We start from the raw sequence: 20,422 nt of genomic DNA, 5'->3' as shown, positions 1-20,422 counted from the left end.
GGGCTTGAAAAAAACTTAGGTGTTAGGATGGTTAGTGGTACTCCAAAGGTCATAGCACATTCACATATATGCACTGTATCTGCAGTATTAAAATGGAGGGGGTGAGAAGTAAGAAAAAATTGCCTAAAAAGGCTCTTTAGGGGTTGATAATGAAACAAAGCTTGAGAAACACTGTAATATATGTATACACTGTGTATATATATATATATATATATACAGTGTAATATATATATACACTGTAATTGCAGCTTAAAAGGTTGGACCATATTCTCACCAGTTCTTGATATTGTCATATTTCATCTTTGCCAACCTTACTGTGTGAAATGATACATCCTTGTGGCTTTTAAATTTGCATTTTCCTGATGTCTAATAAAGTTGACATATTCTCATGTTTATTAGTTATTCACAGGTGTTTGTGAAGTCTTATTCTGACTTTTCCTATTTTTTTTTTTTTTACTGGTTCATCTCTTTCTTGCTGATTTTTAAGTTCAGTTTATATTCTGCTAACAATTGATGCCAACAATTTGTCGTCTGTGTGCTCCACATTTTTTTCTACTAGTTTGTGGTTTCTCTTCGCTTTCTTTACATTGTCTTAGTATACAAAGTCTTTTTTAAAATTTTTTAATTTTATTGGAGTATAGTTGATTTACAATGTTGTTAGTTTCAGGTGTACAGCAAAGTAATTCAGTTATACATACACATCTATTCATTCTTTTTCAGAATTTTTCCCATATAGGTTATTACAGAATATTGAGTAGTGTTCCCTGTGCTATACAGTAGGTCCTTGCTGGATATCTATTTTATATACAGTAGTGTGTGTATGTTAATCCCAAGTTCCTGATTTATCCCTCCCCCCATACAAAATCTTCTAATGCAGTTAAATTGAAAGTTCTTTTATATATTATGCTTTATTACCTTAAGGTTATAATTGCTGTAATATATTGTTTTTTTCCTTCTGAAAATTTTATGTTTGCCTTTCACCTTTAACCATCAGCACCATAATTGAAAAATCCTTTTCCTCACCAATGCCAGAATACACGGTTTCTGTATATGTGTGGGTCTGTTTTGGTGTTTTCTTGTTCTGCTTGTCTAATTTTTTTCCATGCACTAATGACACATTGTTGTATATAGCTTTATATTAAGTCTTGTTATCTTGTAGGGCAAGGACCCCCAACCCTTTAGGAGTATTTTTGGTTGCTATTGGCCCTTTGTTCATCCATATAAATTTTAGAATCAGATTGTTATCCCCCCTCCGTTAGAATTGCATTAAATCTAAATTAACATATGGAGAAGCTACATCTCCTCATTATTGAGATTATCCATGAATGTGATATCTGTTTTATTTTTAGGTCTTTTTTTTTTTTTTTTCACACACACACACACACACACACACACACACACTGTATTTTACTTTTACAAGAGATAAATAGACTGACACCAAGCATTGTACATGGATGACCACAACAAAAGCAACAATGATTGCAATTATTTAGGTCTTTTTTAATGTCTTTAAATAATTTAACTTTTTCTCCATAAAGATCTTGTGCATCTTTGTTAAGAACGAATATAAATACTTTGTCAACATTTGTTTTAAAAAAAATTAATCATGTTCTATTTATTGATGGTGCCGTTCATCTTGGTGTGTCTAGGTTTATAATACTTTTTATTTATCCTACTTGGGGTTTACTGGGCATCGTAAATCCTAGGGTTGTTAACTTTTTTTAGCTCTGGAATATTTTCAGCTAGTATCTCTTTCAAAAATGGCCTCTTTCCCATTCTCTCTACTCTCATTCTGGAGCCGTAGTTAGATACAGACTTTTTCACTATTAAGTTCCATCTCTTTATCACTCTGACGAATTATGTATGCTTTCTTTGTCTAATCAGCTGTTCCATTGACGTTTGAGTTTGAATGCTTGTTTTTCATTTTGATACTTTCTCTTTGATTCTTTTTAAAGACCACTTGGTTATTTATAAGTCTCTTGATCCTTACTCATTTTCAGAACTTGCATTTATTTTCTTAAACACATTAAATTCTTTATCGGACTGTTTTGCTGGTCTTATTCTCCTGTTATTTTTCCTGACTCTTGCTCATTGAGGTACTTTGTTTACTGTAGTTTGTGTGTGTGCGTTGACCATGAGTTCTTGTAAACTTTACCTGTGGAAAGGTTTTGAGGCCTGAGTAGAAGGTGTGTTCCTCCAAAGAGAGAGATGTTTGCTTCCATCAAGACGCTGAGTTGGTGCGACCAGCTCAAGAATCACTTCAAATTCTCAACATGGTTTTTTCATTGCTTATTTAACTACAGAAGTAATGTGAATTCCAGTGGAAAGGCTGGCTTGTGGTTATGAATTTTCAGGGGAGATTTCTTTTTCTTCTCTCTATATAGGTTTCCCTCTTTGGGACAGGTTTATTTTTGGTATACCATTATGCCTGTGGGTATAGGCATTTGGGGTTCCAGATTTGTTTTGGAGGATGTCTGATTAGACAACATACATTTGTTTCACCTGAATCTAGACTTTGTTTCATGTGTCCTGTACTATCTTCAAAAACAGAATTGCAAGGTCACCCGGTTTGACACCTTCCACAAGGGTGAAAGCAGATGGAGCACTTGGCACCTGGCTGGATTTCAAGCCTTCACTTTATTTTGTTCTTTGAGGATTTCTACATTCTTAGGCCAAAGATGGCTTTTATTGATAAAAGATGTGTTTTAGACTTGTTCAGAGTATCATGTGCATCATATTGCCATAAACTGAAGTCGTCTTTTTGCAAATTATCCTGGCTCTGTAGGATGTCTTACTATGTGGCAAAGTGTGTTTTCCTTTATTCTTTTAAAAAGTTTTAGTTTGTCCAAAACTTGTAGGGATTTTTGTTGGAAATGCTTTGAATTTATTGAGTAACTTGGGGGTAGATTGATACAGTTGATAATTTTTTCATGAGCATGGTATATATCTGTGTCCTTTAATAGAATTTTATGTTTTCCCCCGCTCCCTCCCATGAAAGTCTTGTGTGCTCTTAGAATGGTATCTTGTTCTATTATATTTTATAATTGTTGCTGATGTGGAAGAACTCTGGGTTTGTTTTTTATGTTGCTCTTGTATTCTCTTGTTGTTCTCTTCAGTAAAGAGAACTTTACTGAATTGTCATAGTAGGTCTAATAGCTTGTCAGTTCTATTAGATTTTCTAGGTATGTATAAAGACAGCTGGTATTTTCCTTCCAGTTTTTAAACGTATCAAATCATTTTCTTAATGATTAGCCAGCACCTTCAGTAATATTTTACAGTGATGGTGATAGAGTGGATTTTTGTTTGTTAAAGAAATTGCTTCTTGTAGGACGTTGTTTGCTATATGTTTTCGTTATTAATAATCATTGTACTGTCAGCATCTTGTACGGTGTTTGTTCTGTCTAGTATAGGTGCTCAATAGATGTTCATTGGACCAAAAGAATGAGACATTTCTCTTCTAAGATTCAAGCCTCTTAGGAACTAGCTTTTCTACTTGTGGGGAGACTGGGTTTTAGTACAGGCATACCTCCAAGATCTCATTGTGAGTTAGGTTCCAGACCACCACAATAAAGTGAGTCACACAAATTTTTTGGTTTCCCAGTGCATGTAGAAGTTATGTTTACACTATACTGTAGTCTGTTAAGTGTGCAATAGCATTATGTCTAAAAAACAATGTACATACCTTAATTTAAAAATACTTTATTGCTAAAAAATGCTAACCATCTGAACCTTCAGCAAGTCATAGTAGTAACATCACAGATCACCATAGCAAATACAATAATGAAAATATTTGAAATACTGGAAGAATTGCCAAAATGACATAAAGTGAGCAAATGTTGTTGGAAAAATGGCTCCAGTAGACTCACAGCGTTGCCAGAAACCTTCAGTTTGTAAAAAGTGCAGTGCTGTCTGCCAAGTGCAATAAAACGAGCTATGCCTGTACTTGTGAATAACTAGAAAGGATTTGGTAAAAACTAGGGCAGAAAAACCTGCTCAAATCAGGATGGAGGGAAGCAAAAGTCATGTCTAGGGCAGAGTATAGGGAATGATATTTATTATTTAGTATGAAAGATTAAAATGTATCCTTATATAAGATTTCTTACTAATCCTTTATTACAATTATCCTCTTTGTTCCCTTGAGACCAGAGAAGAATGAGTGGAAATGGGGGTTGTGACTACCACATCCCTAAGAAAGTCCAAATTGTTTCCTCCTTCCCTTTGCTTTTCTACTACTTCTTAGTTGATCTTCAATTTCCCCATAGATAACTGAGGAGATGATGGATCAGGCAAATGATAAAAAAGTGGCTGCCATTGATGCCCTAAATGATGGTGAGTGATTTTTTTTTTTTTTTCTCTTTGCTACATTTCCTATAGTAGTCTGACTATTCTCTTCTCTACTTCTCTGCTGCAATACCTGTTAATGGTGGGAAACTGGAAGGGAACTTAAATTTATTGAGTATATGGTACTGGAGAAGAAAGCGTCCTGTCCTCCACTCACCCCTTTCCCATTAATAAAGAGGCTGAAATCACTCAGGTATCAATTTATCTTGCCTCAGGGCGTGTACAGATCCTGATTGTAACTCAAAGACTGTACTTTCCTGACTATAGTGTTTCTCCACTGACAAGAGGCTTTGGAACCTTCTTTATAATAAAAGCCTGATGGGAAAACCTGAAAAAATAATAATCATAAAAGCTGAAAGGTTTTCCCCAAAAGTGGTATTAGATCAATGATCCTCAACTTTTTACATAGTAACGCCCTTGACAAATATTGTCCATCGATATAACACTCTTGTTCTAGTCTCTGCCTGTTAGAACCCCTTCAGAAAATCCTATCAGAGTGGGAGAGTGCTGGTAGTATTAAGTATTATGTTTAATTAGTTAAAATTTATAAAAACAAATTATTTATTAACTTGGGTACTGTGCAAACCCCTTTATAGCTGTGTGGTGTAGTGTGTCACAATGCCATCATTGAATAGATGCTATTGTATAATGCTCTTGTGCATTTGTACTTCATCCTTAGACTTAGAAGATGACTATTTTAGAATGAGTTCAGTATTGATTGCTGTTCAGGTTCCTTTGCTTTGTAATCCCACCACCTTCTTAGCTTAGGTCCTTATATGTTTATACTATTGCAGTTACCTTAATAGTTTGTCTACCTGACATGTCTCTACTTCATTGCTTTCTCTTCACTGTCCCTAGATTATTCTTATTTAGAACTTGTTTTTATTGGTACACACTCCTTTGCTTGTAACCTGTGACTAACTTTTGCATACATTTTGAAGCTCATCATAGCATTGGACCTGCTAGAGTCAGATCCTATATTTTGCCTTCCCAGCCTTATTTCTTTTGAGTATTAACCTTCCATTCCAGCCAGACCTCACTTTCCTAGAATGTTCCTTTACTTTTGCTTCTTTGTAAAGCTCTTCTTCACCTATTTCAACTTTTAAGTTGTACCCATCAATTCATCCCAGCCACTTCTCTTCCTGACCATTCCTTTTCCACACTAATCTTTTCTTCATTTCCCTACCACCTAAGATTTCTATTTACCTAGCATATAATTGTGCCTTCTACATTCCTGCCAGTTTTATTATATTTTAATGTGCATTATTTCATTAAAATCTCAAACTAGTCCCATTTTACAGATCAGTGAATAATCTGAGGGCTTAGAGGGGTTTTGACTTGCCCAGGATCTTACTGTGCCATACTATCAACTCATTATTTTTGTCACTTATTTTGGCATATTGTCTTGTATTTTTTTAAATTTACTTATATGTTGTCTAAGCAATATTTAACAAAGTGAAAATGAAACAGCCACCACCTAATAAGTCACATTTTTGTTTTTCCTTATTTTTTTCCAAGCTATGTTTATGTGTAGATATAGCCTAATTCTAACTTTATAATAGGTACAATTTTATGGTGTATCTTACAGGGATAAAACATTAGTACTATAAGCTAGGGATTGTAGGTTCAGGCCCCACCTGGGGTCTGAGAGGCAGGAATATAGTTAAACCCTGGGTTTAAGGAGCCCAAGTTCCTGGGTTTGAATCCCAGCTCTGGGGCTTACTAGCTACGTAAACTTAGAGAAGTTACTCTCTCTGCCTCTGTTTTTGTTCCCTCCCTTGTAAAATATGGATAATAATACCTACCTAATAGAGTCATAAGGAATAAATGAGTAAATGTGTATAATATGCCTAGAATAGTACCTGGTACTAATATTAAGGTACTGGTACTATTCTTATTAAGTCCTTAGTGTTTCCAGCTGTCACATTATTAGAGGTATTTCTGTTATGCTTTTTCAGTTTAATATATTTATTCAACAAGTATTTATTGAAGGCTTACCATGTTCCAGATGCTGGATATACAGCGGGAAACAAAGCACACCAAGTTCTTTACTTCGTGGACTTTATATTTTGGGAGAACAAAAATAAACAAATTTATAATATAAAGTTAGGTGGTAATTAGTGCTATGAAGAAAAATAGAGCTGAGTAAAGGGATAGTCAATGATGGAAGCTATATTTTATATAAGGTGGTCAGGAAAGCACCTGATGAAGTGCAGGGAGCAAGCCGTGTAAAGAAGCGCTTTTGGGGACATAGGGGAGAACAAATACAGAGGTTAATTGGGAGAGCGTTGGGGACAGTTACGTGTTCAAGGAATAGCAGAAAGGCCAGACTATCTGGAGTGTGCTCAGCAAAGGGATAAGAGTGATAGAGTTGAGGTCAGAGAAGTGCCTGAGGGTGGGAGATGGGTGGTGGAAAGGTGGTGAGGAGGACAGGTGATTGACAGCTCACTAAAGAACTTGGTAGATCATGCTAAGGATTTAGGATTTTATCCTTGATTATGCAAAGCCATTGAGGGTTTTTTGACTAGGAGAGTTTCATAGTGAGAAGAATTTACTTTTGAAAAGGATTATTCTTGCTACTCTATGTAGATCAGATTTTAGGGACAGATTAAGGGTATGTTAGTTCATTGGAGAAGTAGAAGCCAAGACATGAGTTGGTGTGGCAGAGGTATATTAGGAAAATACCTGTGAGGGAAGGTGGGGGAGCAGGGAGAACTGGAGGAGTCTGGGAAGACAGTGAGGCTATCATGTAGGTCTTACCCCTCTGTAGGAGAGATGGAAGGTTGTGTAGGGAAAGTCTTCAACTGTGTGTGTGTTTCTAAAAGTCTAGGCAAGCCAAGGTTGCCCATTAGAGGAGTTGCACGTCTCACAAGAATGGGCCTACCTGGTTATCCTTCCTGTATTCAGTCAGTAGCTGGGAGCAGCTTATGGAGTATAGCCTTGAGCCTAGAAGATGGCGATCTCCATCAGTTGTGCTCACTGCAACAAATCTAAGGTGCATTTTCATGACTCCACAGAGGGAGGGAAGAAATTTTTGTAGTCCAGGTAGCTAATGATGATAGCTTGCATTGGGGCAGAGTTTCCCAAACTTGCTCTGTTTATAGTGTCCTCACCATTTTCACTTTTTTCACAGCACTCCTAGGCCAAAAGAAATACATAAGAGTTTAGTTTATAATGTAGTTAGGTTCAAACAATTTCATAAGTATCTATGTCCTAACAAGTTAGTGATTGTTTGAAAAAAATAATACAGACAAATGGAAAGAAAATATATTAATTTAATTCTTTAATAACCATGTTTATTTTCCAGTAAGCTGTGGATATATGTTGGGCATTAAACAGCTTCTCAGATCTTGGAATCAGATTGGACATGGCCACCCTCACTGCTCCACATCTCTTTTTCTACAGTTCTTCCTTTTTTATCATAGAAACAACTTCTTTTAAAAAAATAATTAATTAATTAGTTACTTTTTGGCTGCGTTGGGTCTTCGTTGCTGTGCGCAGGCTTTCTCTAGTTGCGGTGAGCAGGGGCTACTCTTCGTTGCAGTGCGCTGGCTTCTCATGGCGGTGGCTTTTCTTGTTGCAGAGCACGGGCTCTAGGTGCACGGGCTTCAGTAGTTGTGGCTTGAGGGCTCTAGAGTGCAGGCTCAGTAGTTGTGGCGCACGGGCTTAGTTGCTCCGCGGCATGTGGGCTCTTCCCGGACCATTGCTCGAACCCGTGCCCCCTGCATTGGCAGGCAGATTCTTAACCACTGCGCCACCAGGGAAGCCCGAAACTTCTTAAAAACAGTTTTTTTCAAAGGTACTATCAAAAGGAATATAGTGATTCAGTGTTGAAATTGTGAACTATATCAAGCCAGTAGTTCATGTGGTGCTAGATAAACTGTCCTGTGTCTCTTTGTGCTGTGTGGAAACCTTGGGACTAGCCTGATAAGGTGAGGAGTAGTTAGATTCTTGATATATTTTAAAAGTAGAGTTACAGGGATTTTGGTTTCAGATTGGGGAATCAAGAATGACTCCAAGGTTTTGGGCTTGAGGTAGATCAGGAGTTTCCAAACTGCAGCCTCCTCTTTTTGTAAAAAATTAATGGGACATAGCCACAGCCATTCACGTTCTGTTGGTGGCTGCTTTCCCACTAAAACAGCAGAGATGAATAGTTAAAATTGTTAGAGTCTGCAAAGCCTAAAATAATTATTAAATGGCCGTTCCCAGAAAATGTTTGCTGACCTCTAAACTAGACTGAACGGAGGAGCCATTTAGTTTAGAGTCAAAATCTTTGTCTCTAATATATTTATCTGTGTTATCCTACTATATATACATAAAATTGTTTAGTTGGGAATGTAGGGTTGGGGAATAGATTTGGAGATGGGGTAGGAATTAAGAGTTCCAGTTTTGAACATGGTAGATGTGAGTTGCTTGTTAGACATCCTAGTGTAATAACTTCTAATAGACATTTGTAGTAGTAACTAATAAGACTGATAAGACAGAACATTTTTCTGCATTTCATGAGTTCTGTTAACTGGGTAAATATTTTTCATAGTGAATTGTGGCCTTTACTATAAAATTCTGCTTGTCTTGTGTCTCCCCATGTTTCCTGTCTCCGAGAATTAGACTTTGTGCAAAGAACTCTTGTAATTCTTTATTATGTTTATTTGTTAAATGACTTTATTGAAGGGATTAATAAAAGAAGCTAACTATGAGAATGGGCTACAATAAGTGAATTTAAAATATGGGTATGGTCTCTCATCAGTTCTAATTTTCTTTCTTTTTGTTTTTGGCTTGTGAGCTGTACTTTATTGGTCTCTGATATGTATAGTTTTCTTGAATTTTTTATCAGCCCTATGAATTTAGTATGGGTACTTTTTCCTTTATAACTTTAATTTTATCCTTTTTTTAAAATAAATTTATTTATTTTATTTATTTTTGGCTGCATTGGGTCTTCATGGCTGTGCGCGGGCTTTCTCTAGTTGCGGTGAGCAGGGGCTACTCTTCGTTGTGGTGCGTGGGCTTCTCATTGTGGTGACTTCTCTTGTTGCAGAGCATGGGCTCTAGGCGCGTGGGCTTCAGTAGTTGTGGCACGCAGGCTCAGTAGTTGTGGCTCGTGGGCTCTAGAGTGCAGGCTCAGTAGCTGTGGCGCATGGGCTTAGTTGCTCCGCGGCATGTGGGATCTTCCTGGACCAGGGCTCGAACCCGTGTCCCCTGCATTGGCAGGCGGGTTCTTAACCACTGAGCCACCAGGGAAGCCCTATCCTTTTAACTTAATGGATAAAAGAAAATGTAATTAATAGAATAAAATTGACTTATCATTTGATTTTATCTAAATTTAAAAGCCAATGAGTCCTACCAAGAATGTGGTATTCTCATATTTTTTAGGGGGGTTATGTTCCCCAAAATTGTCTGTCTTGAGTGATTTATAGTATAGGTATGGTTAAAGATTTTGCTTTGAAGAGCCAGTTTTGTATGTTAATTTAGAAACTAGTCTTACTGGGCTAAAAGGGAAATGTGAAAGGCTAATTTAAGAGACCAACAGTTTTTATTAATTTTTTTTTATCCACTGTTTCTCAATAAACTTTTGTTTCACTTTAGGTGAACTACAGAAAGCCATTGACTTGTTCACAGATGCCATCAAGCTAAATCCTCGTTTGGCCATTCTGTATGCCAAGAGAGCGAGGTGAGAACTCTAAATAAAAACTAATTTCTGCTTATTTGTTTAGATAGAATTGCTTCTGTGGCAATCCCCAAAAAGTTACTGTTTGAAATGAATACTTTTTAATATCATACTTATTTTTTAGTGTCTTCATCAAATTACAGAAGCCAAATGCTGCCATCCGAGACTGTGACAGAGCTATTGAAATAAATCCTGATTCTGCTCAGCCATACAAGTGGCGAGGGAAAGCACACAGGTAAATAATGAGGCTTAATTATTTTCAGAGCTCTTTAAGTTTAAATCTGATGTTTCAATATACCTTATCTAAAAAAAAAAAATTGCGGGATTTCCCTGGCTGCCCAGTGGTTAAGACACTTCGCCTTCTAATGCAGGGGGTGTGGGTTCGATCCCTGGTTGGGGAGCTAAGATCCCACATGCCTCACAGCCAAAAAACCAAAACATAAAACAGAAGCAGTATTGTAACAAACTCAATGAAGACTTTAAAAATGGTCCACATCAAAAAAAATCTTTAAAAAATTGCCTAAGGATTTAATTTTAATATAATACATGCTCAATATGTAGAATTGAGAGAATGTCATAAGGAACAAGTAAGAAAATAAAAATTCTTTCCACTGCTTCCATTCAGTGAATACCAGTGTTAACAGTTTTTGGCCACATATAGCCAAATGTAAGGTAAGGATTTTTCTCAGTTATCTCCAAGTAAAGAGAGTGGCTTTATATCAGTGTCTTACAAACTTTCTGTTATTTTCAGACTTTGTAACTTAACATTAAACAACCAATATATTATGGAAGAAGGAATATACTAGCTTCAGACTACTTCGGTCGCTGCTAGGTCACATGAACAGTCAGATAAGGGGGAAAATAAAGAGGTGAATTTAACCCAGATCAGTAATCAACCCTGGAAGCAAAACTTAATATACAGATGAGTCTTTGTGGTTTGGGATGGAATGTCCTGTGCTATTTACATCTTACATGGATTGAAAAGGTACTGTGCTTCAAGTGTGGATGGAGATGAAGATGAATATGCTTGGGACCAACTGTATTAGGTGACTTAAAAAGTAGCTCTAGTGATTATGAAGACATATGTCAAAGATATAGGTAAAAGATTGGAAAATTTGTATTAATGCTCTCTAAGTATATGAAAGGTCATGCATTGCTGTTGATTGTCTTGAGATCGACCCCATTAGTCTTTGAGCATTTCTTGGCCTTCTGGTATAAGAACTCATCTTGTACTTTAGCTTGGAATAGACCAAGGACTTCCCTGGTGGTCCAGTGGTAAAGAATCTGCATTCCAATGCAGGGGATGCAGGTTCGATCCCTGGTCAGGGAACTAAGATCCCACGTGCCACAACTAAGACCCGACGCAGCCAAAAAAGTAAATAAATAAAAAATAAATTTAAAAAATATATATATATAAAACATCAAAGAAAACCGTTTAAAAAAACAAACAACTTGGAATAGACCATTTCTCCAGAAAATCTTGGTTTGTTTTAGGGGGGATTATTTTGTGGAAACTGAAGTTTGGCCACTAGGTATGTTTATTGTTTCCAGGATATCGTCATTGTCATTTCAATTAGCAGTCAGAAAAAACATTTAAAAATAATGATTTTAGGGAAAGAAATAGAGAAATTTTGAGTTTGCACTGATATTTTCAATTAAAATTCAACATTAAATGTTTTCCATTTTGTATTTTAGACAGTATTCTCCTAGAATCATGCCTTAAAAATAATATACCCTTTAAGTAAAGTTTATTTTGCAGTTCTTTCTTATCCCTAGAATATGTCTCACTTAAGATATACAGTCAGCATACTGGTTTAAAAATTACTTGAATTAATTTTTCCTGTATGGTTTATGTTGTCAATGTGATAAATAATTAGCCTCTTTTTATTTCTGTTTGTATTCAGGGTTTGGGCTTGCTTTATTTCTGTCCTTTCTGATTTAATTTTCTTATTTGAGTATGTAAAACATTTGCATGTTTAAAGAGTCAAAACTGAGTTAATAGGTATACCCAGAGAAGTCTCATTTCCATTGCTATCTCCTCTACTCCATATTTACCTATCTCCACCAACCTTTAGTTTCTGATCCATCCCATCTCTCCTTTTTAAATAAAATGTGCACACGTGTTGTTTTCTATCCCATATAGAAGGTAGCATGCTGAATACGCATCATGTTAACCCTGTTTTTAATGAGTTGAAAGTTGCGGCTCTACATAATTTTTTAAAATATCATAATACTGTGAATTAAAACAATTTTTTAAAAGCTTTTAAACATTTTTTAGTAGAACAGCTTCACAGTTACCATAGAGGAAATTTAAACTCCTAAATTTTTATAGAGTGGAACATACTAATTGAATTGGTTCATGAAAATTTGTAGTTGAATATCTAAACCTCTTCTGTAACAGTCCTTTTTTATAATAAGGAAGTAAGACACCATGCTACATAAGTGAATATGTGTAAAAGGCTCCAAAAATTACTTAAAATCTGTTTCAGACTTTTGGGCCATTGGGAAGAAGCTGCCCATGATCTTGCCCTTGCCTGTAAGCTGGATTATGATGAAGATGCTAGTGCAATGCTGAAAGAAGTTCAACCAAGGGTATGGTAAAGTAGAGAAGGGAAAAGTCATTACTAATTGGCTCTAGTACTTAACACCCTAGCAGTAAATTAACTGCAAAGCAGATGCAAAGAAACAATCTTTGGAAGTTATATAATCTGTAATCACTTAAATTTGTGTTGAACTCAGGAAATCTCATTGGGTTTTCATGCTTTAATTTCTCATGCAGTATTACAGCAAGCTATGTTATTTTGTTTGCAAGCCTGCAAAATTATAACCAGAAGGTTAGAAATGGAAAAGGGGCATCAAGTTTACAGCAAAAGAACAAATAGAAAATTTATAAAATGCATCCCAAGATTGAGTCTGGTTTGTCCTTATTTCTATCTAAAATTGTTAGTTAAAACAACTTAGTGCGTTTACATGGTAAATCCTTCAGCTTTGTGGAAAGTTCAAGAATTTACTATCAGAGGCTTTAAGATGGTGGAAGTTTTATTGAATTTAATCTATCAGATGATTTGATTTTCTTTCTTTTTGTAACAGGGCTAAGTCAGCAAGGTTATCGGATGAGATATTCTAGAACACAAGGTTCTTAAAAAATAATCATAAACAAGCTAAAATAATGGTTGAATATGAATCTCTTACGTTTATATTATTCTGTGAATAAATACTAGATTCCAAATATTTGGCATGGACTAGGTACTAGTGCCTGGTACATATTTTCTCTTGATTCTTATGGTTAAGACTAACATACTTCTCCCTGCCCCCTCATTTTATTGATGAGGAAAACTTCAGTATAGTTAGACTGTGGGAAGTAACTGGTATGTGTGTTCCCAATCTCTGCCTTCCCATGGCAGGTATCAGGCAAAAATTGTCATGCAATTTGACATCTATTTGTCATCCTTGCACTAGGTAATTGTTTGAAATTAACATTTTTCTCTAACTTCAAATCCCAGCCTCTTCTCTTTGTTTCACAGTGGACTTGTTAAAGCCTGAGATAGGTCTTTTTCTATAGGGTAAATCTAACCCATTTTTCACAACTATGTGTTGAATTAAATCTCTCCACAAAGAAAAGTAATTCTTTAACAAAACCATTGATTTGTGCTGACTTTATTCAACTTTCAGAGAAGAAATTTTTCTGTGGCTGTTTCTTCCCTAGGCCCAGAAAATTGCTGAACATCGGAGAAAGTATGAGCGAAAACGTGAAGAGCGAGAGATCAAAGAAAGAATAGAAAGGGTCAAAAAGGCTCGGGAAGAACATGAGAGAGCCCAGAGGGTAAGGTTTCTATACTTAAACCATTAAAAGCGAAATATAGTAGATCAGACTTTTTTGGATATCATTCTAATTCCTGGCTCTTCCTAAATAAAAAGAGCTGGCTGCAGTTCTGTAGGATAGTGATACTACTTAAAGGAAGTTTTCCTTCCCTTCATTGCTTAGTCTTCAAATTCTTAAGTGAGTTGTATAGCACCAATTTATATCCTTGTTTGTGTTCTCCTAAAATCGACTTTTTCCTGATTAAGTAATTAATTTAAAACTTGGCAGTATTATTTGCTTTCTTTAGGATGCAAGCCCTGATATTTTAAGTTTTATGATTACTTCCGTTTTAATAGTGGATTCATAGCTATTTAAAATTGACTCTAGTTATTTTTTAGTTTTAGTTACAAATCAAAAATATTACTTGAAATCATTACCAAAAGTAATACTTACTCATTGAGAATCCAATTGAAAATTGTTTTTTTGGGAGATGAGGTGTCTCCTTTAGTCCAACATTGCCATTTGAAACTTGTCATTCTTGTAAGTCCTCTAACTAGCTTATTTTACAGTTTTTTCATGGTTTTGCATGGATAAGGTAGGCGTGGACAGCAGACTTCCCCCTTCTTGTTACATAATTTATTTCCTTTTTGTATTAAAGGAGGAAGAAGCCAGACGACAATCAGGAGCTCAGTATGGCTCTTTTCCAGGTATTTTGAAAGAAAAATTAAAACTCTTAATATTGTAAATAATTGGGTAATATTCTGATTTGGAGGCTCAGGTATGTATATTGTATTTTGTACCATTAGTCCCTGGAACACTGAGTCTTTAGAATGTCAGCCTCTAGAAAGTTTCATTCTCGTTAAAAATTTTGTTAGTGGAGGGCTTCCCTGGTGGCGCAGTGGTTGAGAACCTGCCTGCCAATGCAGGGGACACAGGTTCGAGCCCTGGTCTGGGAAGATACCACATGCCGCGGAGCAACTAGGCCCGTGAGCCACAACTACTGAGCCTGCACGTCTGGAGCCTGTGCTCTGCAACAAAAGAGGCCGCGACAGTGAGAGGCCCGCGCGCCGCGATGAAGAGTGGCCCCCACTTGCCACAACTAGAGAAAGCCCTTGCACAGAAACGAAGACCCAACACAGCCAAAAATAAATAAATTAATTAATTAATAAAAAAAAAAAAAAAAAAAAATTTTGTTAGTGGAAATACAGTACATTATTTTCCTCATATTCTGAGCAGTATACTTTTTAAAAATAGATAAAATTTACTGAGGTCTGAGCATTGTATTTTATTAAAAGACTATAAGAATTTATTATGATGTAAGTATTAATTAGAGTGTTCCTAAATGGCCGTAATGGAATTTTGTTCTATTATACATTGATATTCATGAGGATACTAGGTAAAAGCATGGAATCATTAAGCACAAAAAAGTTCTGCATCCAGTGTAAAATTAATATATCAACACATTCTTCCCTTTCTTGCAAATGTCAAGTGATCAGAAATTACTAGTGAGGCAAAGCCTTGAATGATAGCAGAGGCCTATGCGATACAGGTAGAAGAGCTGTTAAAAAGGCACTCAAAAAAAAAAAAAAAGGCCATTAAAAAAAAAAAAGAAGGAGCATACATTGGGGATGACTTGGAGAAAAAGCAAGAAAATAAATTTTAGCTCATAGCTTACTTTCTGTTTATAATATCTTATATCAGGTACCTTTGTTTTAGAAAATGACCACTAATGTGGACTAGTACTAGAGAGAATTTTTTGTTATGTGGGTTTTATTATATGGATTTGACAAGCAGACTGGCTAACTATTGTTGCCTTGGGTCACTTTTTGTAGAAAGTAGTTTTAAAAAGTCAGCAGTAGCATAAGAAGCTAGAAGTTGTTTTCAGCCCCCGATTAGATCTCCTTATCTGTGATTGTTAGTTATTTATGGGCACGTTTGTATTGTTGAGACAGATGGAAATCACTGTGTTATAGGTGTTTCTTCTTTATGATAGCTTTATTTGTAATGACCCTTGATCTGTAGATTAATATTACCTGTATTTCTTTTTAGGATGTCCCTATATTGGTGTTAATTGTGATTTTAGAATATCTCCAATGGACATAAAGGTTTATGATAGTGAAAAACTGAGTAGAAAAGTTTGAGTTTGTAATCTAAAAATTTACTGGGAGAATTAAACTTTTTTACTAGAGCATTGTTTTCAGTGTAAAAAAGAAACACCAGGACTGCTTGTTAAAAATGCAGATTTTCAGTTTTACTTTCAGAAATTTTGAGGCAGTCAGGGTGGAGATTAAAATCCATAGCTTTTTTTTTTTTTTTTAAATTTTGGCTGAGTCCTGCAGCTTGCAGGATCTCAGTTCCCCGACCAGGGATTGAACCTGGCTTGCGGCAGTGAAAAGCACCGAATCCTAACGACTAGACCACCAGGGGACTCCCAAAAATCCACAGCTTTTTATAAGAAGCATTTCAGGTAGTTCTTGAAGGAAGCAGTTAGCTTAGGGGAATATAGTTTTTTGGGGGAAAAAAAACTAAACTCTTACGAATTTAAATTGAAACAGACAAATAATATTAAAGAATGAGAAGATAAGATATGAGGTGACTTACGAGACTTTTTAATTTTATAATTCCAAGGGACTGTTAGTTTTCTCTCTGAGGTAAGACTAGTTTTCTTTTTTTTTTTTTTTTATTAAACATACACTTTTTTTAAAAAAATTTATTTATTTATTTATTTTTTGGCTGTGTTGGGTCTTCGTTTCTGTGCGTGGGCTTTCTCTAGCTGTGGCAAGCGGGGGCCACTCTTCATCGCGGTGCGCGGGCGGGCCTCTCACTATCGCGGCCTCTCTTGTTGCGGAGCACAGGCTCCAGACGCGCAGGCTCAGTAGTTGTGGCTCACGGGCCCAGTTGCTCCGTGGCATGTGGGATCTTCCCAGACCAGGGCTCGAACCCGTGTCCCCTGCATTAGCAGGCAGATTCTCAACCACTGTGCCACCAGGGAAGCCAACTAGTTTTCTTTTTAAAGTCTTGTTACTAGGAAAAAAAATATTTACAGCCTTATTTTTAAATAATTAATGTTAAAAAATTGTCTCTTGGGGCTTCCCTGGTGGCACAGTGGTTGGGAGTCTGCCTGCCAATGCAGGGGACACGGGTTCGAGCCCTGGTCTGGGAAGATCCCACATGCCGCGGAGCAACTAGGCCCGTGAGCCATAACTACTGAGCCTGCGTGTCTGGAGCCTGTGCTCCGCAACAACAGAGGCCGCGATGAAGAGTGGCCCCCACTTTCTGCAACTAGAGAAAGCCCTCGCACAGAAACGAAGACCCAACACAGCCATAAATAAATAAATAAAAATTAAAAAAAAAAAAAAATTGTCTCTTGTTACATCCAGTTAGAATGTTCAGACTACTTTGTGTTTAGTAGCACCTTTGTTCTTTGTGCATGCACATGTGTTATTTTAATCAGGAGGAAATAGTGTACTTTCAGACTGCTTGGGAATATGCTTGGTGTCTATACAGATCTTTCATTTATTCTTGTAGGTGGCTTTCCTGGCGGAATGCCTGGTAATTTTCCTGGAGGAATGCCTGGAATGGGAGGGGGCGTGCCTGGAATGGCAGGAATGCCTGGGCTCAGTGAAATTCTTAGTGATCCAGAGGTTCTTGCGGCCATGCAGGTAAGACTTGGAAGAACAGAGTTGGACTTCATATCACTGAGGCATTTCTTTCATAGTTCTTTGTGGAGACAGGTTAAGGTTACTCTGTTAGCCATATTTTATTGAGCTGAATTACCAGATAGCTTATTATGCAGTTGTGACATTCATATTCTTTTTTTCAGAATGAGTAGCTTAAGTTTTTTAAAGTGGTTTATAGGGAAATACTCTGTAATAGTTGATAATTACATCCCGTTGTCCTTTTCTTTGTATCAAAATTGTATATCTTTTTTTTCATTGTCTGAAGTGACATCATTGAGTTGGACTTGGAAGTACACATTAATAATATTTACGCTTCAGGGACTTGTCCAAACCTGAGTTGACTTAGCCATGACAAAATTTAAAGGTCTGAATAAAGAGATAGGATTTAGGATAACAAAATTGATAACCCATAGGACATTTTTTTAATACTAAACATATATATATATATATATATATATGTGTATATATATATACACACACACACCCCTTTCTTTGCAGGATCCAGAAGTTATGGTGGCCTTCCAGGATGTGGCTCAGAACCCGGCAAATATGTCAAAATATCAGAGCAACCCAAAGGTTATGAATCTCATCAGTAAATTGTCAGCCAAATTTGGAGGTCAAGCATAATGCCCTTCTGACAAAGCCCCTGCTGAAGAAAAAGCAACTTACATCACCTAATGGATGTCGCAATAATACAAACCAGTGTACCTCTGATCTTCTCATGAAGAAAGCTGGGGTGCTTTGAAGATAATCCCTACCCCTCTGCTCCAAATGCAGCTGAAACATTTTATAGTGGTTTGCCATTAGGGTATTCATTCAGATAATGTTTTCTTACTAGAAATTTAAAACTTTAAACAATTTTTAAATCTTAAAAATATTTAAAACAAATTAAAAGGGTGTGTTAATCCCTACATTTTTCTTTACTAATCATTTTGGTTTTTTCCTTTGAATTAGTTAGGCAAGGAAGATACTTCAGTATGGAAGATTTATTCAAGTTTGAGTGAAATAAAGATTTATTAGTGGGAGGCAAATGTAACATTTAAATAGATAAAGTTTGAGTTGGATATATGGTCACTGAGGCATTTTGATTTGTCTTGTTAATTGCTTTATTATTATTATTTTTAATGATTTGCTTCCATGAAACTGTTGGGACCACCAGTATTGCAGTAGGACCTGGGTAGGGACTGGAAGTACTTGGCAGGGCAGCAGTAATCTTACTACATTTTATAGAATGTGTACCCTTGTGCAGATGTATTTAAATCTTACACTGTGGTGAAAGGATGATTTTTATACTGCTGCAGTAAAATTGGATTACTTAGCTCTGTTGTCTGATATCTAAAATAAATGTTTCACATTTCCACACAGGGGAAATAAGGGAATACTTTTCTTTTTGTATTTCTATGTTTAAAATGTTCTTTTCAGATCAGAAAATGCCCAGCTCTTTGTCTGCTTTCTACTTGTTTTCACATTTTTTTCATCTTACTCTTCTTGGGGTAAAGATGATGCTTTTTCACTAGCGTCATCACTGCTATCATCATTCACAGCATAATTATGCAAGCATATTTAGCGCTGGGTTTAATTTAATATGTAATACAAATAGTGGCTATGTAGGGTAATACCCATAATAGCTGTAGTTTCTTGGCCAAGAGATTTCATATCTAAGTGTTAGATTTCCTCTTTGGTGAAAACATACCAAAAGATGTTGGAAGAAGGGATTCCCTTTGGTGTTTGGTCTCCTGCTTAGGAAATACCTATTGCAGTTAGAGTTTATCTTGTAGTATTAATTTTTGGAGAAGTTTGAATTAATTGATACACAAAGAGGGGAATCTAAATTCCTAATCCAGCATGAACTAAAAAAATTGATGAGATTCATGGTGGTTCTTTGTGGAGTTCTCAGCATTGTGAAGGATGCATTGTTCCATTCAGCTCTTAAATACTGCACCCATGTGCCCACCTTTCCTTATTCCTTCCCTCTCCTCCAAGGATAAAGAAAATGATAAATTTTCTGTTGTACATCCAATTCTTATATTAAATGAGGCTAAGTCCAGGCACTGTACCAGGAATTGCTAGGTTTCTACTTATTTTTCAATGTAAAGTGCTAGTTTAAAAGCAATTTCAAGGGATGAGACCCTCTGTACTTTGCTTATTTGAAGAATCAGTGGTAGGAGCAGTGAAGTAAATTCCATGGAATACATTTCTGAAATCATAAGTAAGTTGATTCAAGTTTTTACCCTTTGCTGTACGCAAGCAAATAGAAATGCATCTGTTAAGTGAGAAAAAGCTGTATGCTGATTATGCTTTTTAAACCCTTTAAAAATACTCAGCATATAAACTTGAGTTTGAGCTTGCTGGTGTTCTTTTTGTTAATATGTGTTCTCCTTTCTCAAAATTTCCAGTGTGTGCTGTAATTCAGGACCAGCTGCTTCTGGATTTTTCATTTGATTTACACATTACCTAAGTACATTCTAACATTGCACATATTACCATAAGTGGGTAAAAGTAAAATTGGTCTGAAAATGTATCCTGTGCTTTTTAGACTTTTAAGTTAATACAAGTACATCTTCATTTTTGTAGAAACTGAACATTTCTAAACCAGAAATGTTCTGTTCTTGTGCCAATGATGCTATATGAAGGAAAACTAAAGGACTTTTTTTCTGCTTAAAAATATATAGTTATTGGATATTTCTAGCTATGTTAAAAATAAAGTGTGGCTTCAGACTGGATATTGACTCTTCCCACCACCACTCCCCTTTTTTTCAGCACATGTTCTATTTGTTTTATGTCTCTATCACTAATCCTAAGGTATTTACTAAGCACAGTAGACTTCAGATTATACAGTGTTAACAGGGACCCCTAAAAATATATTAGCTTAAGTAAAACAGAGCTTTACATTTCTTCAGGTCACAGTTCAGAGGTAAGCACTTGTGCCATATT

General features: G+C 36.1%; 1 protein-coding gene across 1 annotated transcript in view; it reads left to right on the top strand.

The window, feature by feature from the left end:
- The window catches only part of ST13 (ST13 Hsp70 interacting protein), a 29,691-nt gene extending 9,855 nt beyond the window's left edge, over positions 1 to 19,836 (top strand). The window contains exons 5-12 of the mRNA XM_036864811.1: positions 4,263 to 4,329; positions 9,925 to 10,009; positions 10,131 to 10,241; positions 12,496 to 12,598; positions 13,713 to 13,829; positions 14,467 to 14,515; positions 17,337 to 17,470; positions 17,987 to 19,836. Of these exons, the coding sequence (XP_036720706.1) occupies positions 4,263 to 4,329; positions 9,925 to 10,009; positions 10,131 to 10,241; positions 12,496 to 12,598; positions 13,713 to 13,829; positions 14,467 to 14,515; positions 17,337 to 17,470; positions 17,987 to 18,115 (795 nt within the window). The 3' untranslated portion in view covers positions 18,116 to 19,836. The remainder of the gene's footprint in view (positions 1 to 4,262; positions 4,330 to 9,924; positions 10,010 to 10,130; positions 10,242 to 12,495; positions 12,599 to 13,712; positions 13,830 to 14,466; positions 14,516 to 17,336; positions 17,471 to 17,986) is intronic.
- Positions 19,837 to 20,422: the final 586 nt, after the last annotated feature.

Source organism: Balaenoptera musculus, chromosome 10 (assembly GCF_009873245.2).
Source record: "Balaenoptera musculus isolate JJ_BM4_2016_0621 chromosome 10, mBalMus1.pri.v3, whole genome shotgun sequence".
Classification (NCBI taxonomy): domain Eukaryota; kingdom Metazoa; phylum Chordata; class Mammalia; order Artiodactyla; family Balaenopteridae; genus Balaenoptera; species Balaenoptera musculus.
The sequence above is the reverse complement of the archived record's forward strand: the minus strand, read 5'-3'. Positions and strand labels throughout refer to the sequence as shown.